The 9,176-nt window shown below is 48.2% G+C and overlaps 1 protein-coding gene across 4 annotated transcripts in view; it reads left to right on the forward strand.

Moving 5' to 3' along the window:
- The window catches only part of Ttc39a (tetratricopeptide repeat domain 39A), a 39,847-nt gene that overhangs the window by 6,718 nt on the left and 23,953 nt on the right, over positions 1 to 9,176 (forward strand). For 2 of the 4 annotated variants that reach the window (XM_029476680.1, XM_029476678.1), the window contains exon 2: positions 2,607 to 2,711. In XM_029476680.1, the coding sequence (XP_029332540.1) occupies positions 2,607 to 2,711 (105 nt within the window). Of the gene's footprint in view, positions 1 to 2,272; positions 2,364 to 2,606; positions 2,712 to 9,176 lie in introns of those variants that run through there. The other 2 variants (XM_021159772.2, XM_021159771.2) reach the window with 2 other exon arrangements.

Raw genomic sequence — 9,176 nt, forward strand, 5'->3', positions numbered from 1 at the left:
GAGGGCAGGGGCTTCTTGAAGGAAGTTCTCACCTGGTAAACCCAGCTCTTGGAAGGCTGGGGCAAGAGGACTGAGCTGAGCACTTGAGTCAGCTTGGCTTGCTGTCTTAGTCTCCCTCCACTTTGATCTATCTTTCTTTCTTTCTTTCTTTCTTTCTTTCTTTCTTTCTTTCTTTCTTTCTTTCTTTCTTTCTTTCTTTCTTTCATCTATGTGAATGTCTTGCTGGCAGGCATGTGTGCCCGGTGCCTGCAGAAGCCAGAGGGGGAGGCTGGGCCCTGGTCCTCTGCAAGTGCAATAGGTGAGCCACTAAACCAGTGAGCCGCCGACCCCCGAGCCCCATCTTAGCTTCTTTTTCTGTTACTGTAATAAAATAACTCTGACAAATGCAATGTAAGAAAGAAAGGGATTATCCTGGGCTTACAGTTTTTGGGGGACACAGTCTGCATCTGGGGACAGTGGTAGCAGGGGCAGGAAGCTGGCCGTTCATATCACATCTATATGTAGGAAGCAAGAACAAACAGGAAGAAGAGCTGGGCTATAAAACCTCACTCAGGGCGCACCCCTAGTGGCCCATTTCCCTTAGGAAACACCCCCCCCCTCCAAAAGGTTCTTCCCTAAATCAACACTAGCTGGCTGGGGACTGAATGTTTATACAGAGGCCTATAGGGGACATTTCTCATTCAAACCACAATAGCTACAAGGGTAGGCAAGAGGGCTCAGCAGGTGAAGGTGTTTGCTGCCAAGCCTGGAGATCTGAGTTCAATCCCTGTGAGACACAAGGTAGAAGGAAGACTACTGACTCCCACAAGTTGTTGGCAGATCTCCACACATGTGCTATGGATACATACACACACACACACACACACACACACACACACACACACACACACACAATGAAACCAGACAAACCTATCCCATCTTCCTCCACTGCAAAGGCTGGTGTTGCTGAAGGATGTATCAACTTAAATCTGCCGTGGTATATCTCTCTATCAACTTGGAAATTGTCTTTATTATTTAAAACACAAATACTACTAACCATCACCAATAAGTGAATGCAGACCCTAAGAGAGACAGAAGAAGCCCATCTTATGGGACATGAAATTCAGTGCTAAAGCAGCTAAGAGACTGGGTAGGAGGTCGCAAAAGGGAAAAGGGGGGTTTCCTGTCAGACTTGGGTTACCATGGCAGCAGCTTGGCCCAGAGGCCCAGAGGCATGGAGGCAGGTATTTGGTTATGGAGCCCAGTGAGAGGACTGGGTCAAAGATGGCTATCAGACTCCTGGCTGGAGAAACTGGGTGCAGATATGTTACTCATTAAGATGGCAGGGCTGGGAGGGAGCAGACTTGGGAGAGTGTGCAGGAGGTGAGCTTTGAGTCTTCTCAGTTTGCCTGGGAGGAGCTGCTGATGGGCCTCAGGGTGTGTGTAGAAGCTGGCCTAGTGGAAAACTCTCTCCTTACTGTGGTTTGAGGGTCAGGATTTTCGTCAGCAGTATTGCAAACTTCTGTAACAAACTTCTTTCAGATGCATGCCTGTAATCCCAGCACTGAGGCAGGTGGATCTCTGTGAGTTCCAGGCCAGCCTGATATAAAGACTTCCAGAGTAGCCAGGGAGACCCTGTTTCAAAAAACTAAACAAAACCCACTACCTGTCATGCAATGATGCGGCCCCTGGAGAAGAGGCATTTTTAAAAGGGAAAGTTGAGAGAGCCAGGCAAGTCCCAGCCTTGCACTTCATTTATTTTACTTGCTCATGTGTTGGTTAGGAGCTTGCTTTGTGCCAGACATGAGGGCTGGGACTGCTGAAGAGATAGAGCAAGACTCCTGTTTTTTATTTCTTTTTTTTTTTTTTAAGATTTATTTATGTATAAGAGTAAACTGTAGCTGTCTTCAGACACACCAGAAGAGGGCATCAGATCCCATTACAGATGGTTGTGAGCCACCATGTGGCTGCTAGGAATTGAACTCAGGATCTTTAGAAGAGCAGTCAGTGCTCTTAATCTCTAAACCATCTCTCCAGCCCAAGATTCCTGTTTTTTAGATGTTTGTATTTTTGTGGATGGAGACAGACACTAATTTAAATATATAGGTAGGATGCTAAGAGCTGTCAAGGAACTTGAGCACCAGAAGAGGGCCAGGTGTGTGGGAGAGGCCATCAGGAAGGTGAAGAGTCTAGAAGGCTCTGGAATGCTCTTACTGGACCACTGCCTTCCATGGCCCATTGTGACAGTGTCTGTTCTAGAGTGTAGGCCTGAGGTCAGTAAGAACTTGAAGAAATACCCAGAGAGGAACAAGTGGTCCCTCAGTGGGACAGCAAAGCCTAATGGGTCAGAAGGGCCACAAGGACTCCCTTTACGATTGTAAAGGGTAAGAAAGTTCACTCTTATGGCTTCCTTGCTCCCCATCCTTAGCCCCATCCCCACCCTGTCATTGGGTCTCAGGTGACACCCTCCCTCTTTCCACCACTGGGATCCCTGAGAGGTGGCTGTAAAACATCCCTGTGTCTCACTATAGAATGGGCAGACCAGAGGCCCAGTGGTCAGGTTGACCAGACCGGTGAGGCTCTGCCAAGCCTCCCAGCATCAGGGCCATGTCTGTCTCTTCCCTCAGGTCTCCTGTGAGCAGCCTCCATGAGGCCCTGGACCAGTGCATGACAGCCTTGGACCTCTTCCTTACCAACCAGTTCTCAGAAGCACTCAGCTACCTCAAACCCAGGTGAGCTTAAATCCCTGAGCAGTGCACACGTGCAAGTGCACACATGGGGAGAACATGGATTAGAGGAGCCCCGTGAGAGCATTACGCTTTCTGGGTCACCATGACCCTCAAGAAGTCTCATCCAAATTGCCCAGGCACCCCTTTTACAGCCTGTATACACCAAGTCGTTTCCACAATCACAGGGACCTGGTGATTTCCTATTCTCATTGACTCTGGAGGGGGCAGGGGGTATCCTCTGTAACCCTTTAGGCCCGTTTACTGAGCCTTTGGGTAGGATTGAGGGCTGCAATATTAAGCGTCTCTCCGATGTTTGCTGTTGGTTGGTTTGTTTAGTTTTGAGCCTCTGACTTGAGATCCTTCCCCCTCCCCCTGCCAAGTGCTGAGATTCCCAGTATGCACCACTGGGCCTGACGTACTATTGCTAACTAATATGCATGTGTAGCTTTTTCTTTCCTAACCTCCCTCTTTTCAGTTTTAAAACTGAGGTATAATTCATTCGGATACCATAAAATTCACTTTTAATAAAAATTTTAGTATGTGTGTGTGTGTGTGTGCGTGCGCGCGCGCGTGTGTGTGTATGTGTGTGTGTGTGTGTGTGTGTGTGTGTGTGTGTGTGTAGGTTAGAGGAAAACTCTAGGGAATCGGGTCTCTTCTGCCACCTTGTGGGATCTTGGGATGACACTTGGGCTGCCAGACCCACATACAGCTGAGTCTTCTCACTAACCCAAGATTCACTGTTTTATCATTTTAAAAATCTTGTCTCTTAGTAGATAAGAATGTAGCTTTCGTTGGTCATGGTGGCACACATTTATCATCCCAGGTCTTGGGAGGCAGAGGCAGGTGGATCTCCTTGAGTTTGAAGCCATCCTGGTCTTTATAGAGTTCCAGGACAGCCAGGGTGACATAGAAAGAGTGTTCCTAAAAGGAAAGGAATTTGGCTTTTTTACCCAGATGCCCAGTGCTTGGGAGGTACAGATAGAAAGCCCAGAACTTGAGCGTCATCCTCCAGTGATAACATACCCAAGGCTAGCCTGGGCTACATGAGATATTATCTTGAAAAACCAAAACCAAAAGTGTTTAGCTTTACACTTTTCACCCACCTGGTCCTATGGCTTCTCTCATCCTCCTCTTAGCATATTAGCAATATTTAACCAACTCACTAATTATATTACTATACCTTCGTAATTATTGTATTATGTCTATCTTGGTCAACACGAGCAAACAAACCACAGCTTTCATCCCAAAGGGAACAAGAGAGAGTTTATTCTGGGGCCCTTTTGAATGACCATGTCCAGGGAACCTGTTAAGGTTAGTAAAATACAGTGGTGGGTACATCAGAAAGACCAGTACAGCAAGATGAGGGAGGCCTCACAATGGTCTCCGGATGCTATCCGGTGGCATTCCTAGCTTCTGGATTGGTGGAAGCTAATAGTTAACAGATTCCAAAAGGTTTCATCTATTATCAAGGATGTTTGTTCCAACATAGACATGGGCAACGAATAGCTGATCTGGGGCTAGAACTAGCCCGATACAAGGTAACTGGGCCCTGAGCCTCCAACATTCCTATCTGTCCTCAGCACTGACATTCCAACCCATTGTAAAACTGCTTGTTTCAGGAGTCCTTCCCATCTTAGTTGTCAAGGCGAGTTGTGTGTTACATGGCATGGATGGCAATCTCCTTGCTGTTTGTGGTCTTGTTTCTTCATCTCCTAATTTGCTGTCCTTTACACTTAGCTATTTGTAACCCTCCACAGGATGACACAAATCCACCACAAGTTCTACCCAAATGTTCAAACATACAGGTGAGCCGTGAGCGCTGCTTTGAAGGAGATCCGTGCCTCCTGGCTGGGTCCACCTCTCCCCTCCCTCCCCATCCCCACCTGCCTCAGCTTTCTGTTCTCATGTTGCCTCTATTTTACCAGAGCACATTTTCTAAAGCCTTCCCAACAAGGAGTTGCATAGAGATTCTTTTTTCTGTTAAAAGTTGGAAGACATCACTCACCTACTTCCCAGAAGCTACTATAGCTACTGTGCTGGATAGTTTTATGTCAACTTGACACAAGCTAAGTCATCTGAGAGGAGGGAATCTCATTGATGTGGGAGAGCCTAGTCTAATGTGGGTGGTACCATCCCTAGGCTACAGTAACTGACTGAGACAACTGGGTCCTAGTTCTTACCCCATGTGTGATCTTTTTTGTCCCTGTCTCAGAAATATTCAGATCTACTCTTGTTCCTGTAAGTATGCCCCACAGCAATGGACTGGGACAAAGGTCTCTTTCATTCTGTAGCTTTGTAATCAATTCTTTCTGTTCTAGGAAGTTCTTTTAGTCTTCTGTTCCTTTCCTTAAGCCAGGTGTCAGGCTTCCCAGGCTAGCCTTCTCTAAGCTTCTCATTCCCTCCCTTTTTTCCATTTAAAAAACTGTATGTGTGTGTGTGCGCGCATGCGTGTGCGCACACGCATGACTGTGTATGCATGTATGTGCATATGTGTGCTTGTGTGTATATGTGCATATGTGTGATTGTGTATGCGTATGTGTGTGTATGGCCACTGCACTGCACACACATGTTAAGGTCAAATGACAGCTTTCAGGAGTCAGCCCTCTTCGTCCACTGTGTAGATTCTGGGATTTGAATTCAGGTTGTCAGGCTTGACAGCAGTGCCCTTACATGCTGAGCTCAGCATCGTGCTGAGCCTCTGCCTTGTCTGAGTGTCATTAAGTCCTTCCCCTCGTTTCTCTTCACTTCCATGATCATGGGACTAATTCCATGATCTTAGCACTTATTATTGTTTCTCTGGATGTTCTATTTTGGCCTTAATATCATACTTTTCTTTCTTTTTCCGCTTTTGTGTATGCATGCATGTGTGTGATACACGTGTCAGTGTGTGTGTGTGTGTGCATGTGCGCGTGCATGTGCAAATGCATTCGGAGGCCCAAGGTTGGAATCATCATTGATTAGTCTTTCCCCTCATTGATTGAAGCAGGGTCTCAGATTCAAACCCACAGCCGCCTATGTGTGCCCATAGAAGGGCTCCAGATCCCCTGGAAGTGGAGTTAAAGAAAATTCTAAACCAGCATGTGGGTGCTCGGAATCGAACCTAGGTCCTTTGCAAGAGTAAATGCATTTAACTGCTGAGCCATCTCTCTATCACCCCTTTTCTTACTTCTTTTTCATAGTAAGACAAAAATCTTACTACGTAGCCCAGGCTGGCCTCAAATTTGAGATCCTCCTGTCTTAGCTTGCCCATCTCTGGGACTGCACGTGTGTCCCACCACACCTGGAACCCAGGATGCCTGCTCTACTTCTAGAGCATACTCTTTCCCTATGTTTTTCAGTCTGGGAGGTCAGTGCCATGCTCCCTGTAGCTCACCTTAAGCCAATCAAAATGATCAAATGTCCCAGTGAAGTAAGAGTGCATCCTACCAATGACAAAGACTCTCCAGCAACTGTCAGATTTTCTTCTGCAGGGTGGAGACAAAAGTACCTCATCTCTTCCACTGAGAACCACCATGTTAGAGCGTGTTCAACAACAACACAACCCCTGGGCCCCACTTAGGGACAATGACACCTCAGAGAAACTTGGGTCCTAAGTCATTTACATTTCCATACTGTGTACTGTGTTGGCTCTCATCCCTTCTGTGCTCCATGGGTCTAACTGGGCCTACCACGTCCCCTTCCTGCTTCTGCACCACATCTCTGAATGACACTGTCTGGAACATGGGGGCAGCTCCCAGTTCTTCCTGGTGAATGGTTTGTCAGTGGCAGAGCTTAGATCTAAATGCAGGCCACCCTGTGCTGCAAGCTACGTTCTGACTGCTGAACTCTCCCCGGTCTCATGTAGGTTGGAATGGACAGCTTGCATGGAAGGGCCTCATGTGGCTTCCTCCCAAAGAGGAGGGAGGCGGTGGAAACATACAGAGATGAGTGAGTTCCAAGTGCAGAGCTCGTCTGAGTTTCTGGAGTTTATTGGGCTAGAGTTTCTCTTAAGGAAGAGGCTAGGCCACTTGCTAAACACAAGGGGCCAGGCAGTTCTGGGGGATGACAAGGAGAGGGACATTGTTTTCTGAGCGGGATGAGGCTTTAACGGAGGAATCACCTGTCAGCAGGTTGCTTCCATCCTTGCTCAATGGCAGCTTGGGGGAGTGTGTAGGCCTGGCCTGGCGTTCCTAACTGAGTACAGCAGCAGGTCGGAGGGCTCGGGGTGTGGAGGCCAGAGGTCGGGGCCTAGGCAGGGAAGGAGGGTTGCCAAGGAGTGTGCTGCTAGTGGAGAGAAGGGGGCTTGGGACCGCCATCTGCCTCAGTGATGGTCTTCTAGCACTCTCCCCAGACATCTGGTCTGGGCCCCAGGGGGCGCCCTTTCACAGAGCTGGTTTCTGCTCAGGGGTCCAAGTGCCACACATATAACTCTGGGTGTTTGAATTTGGGGCTCACTATACCAGGTCCCTATACCAAGCTATTCCTGGTATAGCATATTCTGTTCCCCACTCCAGGCCACCCCAGGTCGGAGTCCTCCAGGTGGTGGGCTACTGAGGGCCAGGATTCCCAGCCACGGGTACACACTGGGGCCTTGGGTCTCAGACTAGAAATTCCACTTTGTCTGCCAGCTGCCTGGGCTGGGCTTCTTCCTTCCCGTCAAGCAGGCGTGGCTGGACGGGTAGGGCTGAGTCTTGGGGCTCACCGGAAGAAGAGGAGAGAAGGGAACCTAGGGAAGAGGCTAGGAATGTTCTGGGGGATACTGTTGGTCCTGTTACCAAAGTCCCTCAAGTAAGTGACTCAGAACACTGGTGAAACAGAGGGACTCACATTTACTGAGCAGGGTGATATGGCCAGAGATCTGAGAACCATTTCAGTCTCTAGAAGTTCCAGGACAGAAACATCATTGTCTTAATCCTTCTTAAGTCCCTCCCTCCCTCCCTCCCTCCCTCCCTCCTCCCTCCCTTCCATTTATTTATTTAATTTTTATTTTTTATTTTTTTGTGGGGGTCTCTGGCTGGCCTGGAACTTACCATGTAGACCAGGCTAGCCTCGAACTTACAGAGCTCCACCTCTGCATCCTGAATGTGCTGAGATTAAAGATGTGCACCACCATGCCTGGTGGATTTGTTTTCTATGGAGGGGAACCCTGAGACTCCAAGAGTCCAAGAGGCCTATCAGAGTCATGCAGCAGGTGACTGGCAAAGCCAAGATTCCAATCTGTGTCTGAGGGACTGGAGTCCAAGTTCAGGGCCCCCACTACCGGAGCCAAATCCTTTCCTCAAGCCACTGTCTATACACAGAGTAGTCATGGCGCAGGTTGGGAGTTATCTGGGAATTGGCAGGTCTAGGGAGAAGTCCCCAAGCCTTTCCTTTGGTCCTCAAGAATCCTGGCCAAATATAGCTGTCTCTTGTGAGACTATGCCGGGGCCTAGCAAACACAGAAGTGGATGCTCACAATCAGCTATTGGATGGATCACAGGGCCCCCAATAGAGGAGCTAGAGAAAGTATCCAAGGAGCTAAAGGGATCTGTAACCCTATAGGTAGAACAACATTATGAACTAACCAGTACCCCGGAGCTCTTGACTATAGCTGCATATGTATCAAAAGATGGCCTAGTCGGCCAGCACTGGAAAGAGAGGCCCATCGGTCTTGCAAACTTTATATGCCCCAATACAGGGGAATGCCAGGGCCAAAAAGTGGGAGTGGGTGAGTAGGGGGGTAGGGGGGAGGGTATGGGGGATTTTGGGATAGCATTGGAAATGTAAATGAGGAAAATACCTAATAAAATATATATATTTATATATATATATGTATATATATATAAATAAAAAGAATCCTGGCCAATAGTGGTGTAGCCTGGTATAGTGGTGCAAGCCTGTGATCCCAGCATTTGGGAGGTAGAGGGAGGAGTCCAAGGTCCTGCCTCAAAAAAACAAAAACAAAAAACCACCACCACCACCAAAACCAAACCCCTTAACCCCTGAAGGAAAGGAGTAACATCCACAGGCTTTGCTTTAACAAGAAAGGAAGATAATCTAACAACAAATCCCTTTATAAAACGTAGTCATCCCTCTGACGATCCCAGCATTGCCCTGGGACTGGGGCGCTTTGTAAATAATTGACAAAGGCATCCGAGGAAGGGAACCAAACTGCCAGGCTCCTGCCACGTCTCAGTAGCCCCAGCTATTCAGTGACATCACCCCTGTTGCTGGGGTAACAGCTAAGTTCCTTTTTTTAGCCATTACTTCCCTCTCCGCTCTCTACAGTGGGATAGATGCTGCCCCTGTACCCTGAGGCACCCTTTAGTCTAGAAGCTGGGGTCTGTGGAGGCACAGGGAGCCAGGAAGGTTTCTGAGGATAACCTGACTCAGCCCTGTTATATCAGGTCACGGAGAAGTATCACACCCAAGCCCTGCCCCAAGGTACCCATAGTCTGCAGAGAGAGAGACAGAGAGAGAGAGAGAGAGAGAGAGAGAGAGAGAGAGAGA

This window comes from Mus caroli, chromosome 4 (genome assembly GCF_900094665.2).
Source record: "Mus caroli chromosome 4, CAROLI_EIJ_v1.1, whole genome shotgun sequence".
Lineage (NCBI taxonomy): Eukaryota > Metazoa > Chordata > Mammalia > Rodentia > Muridae > Mus > Mus caroli.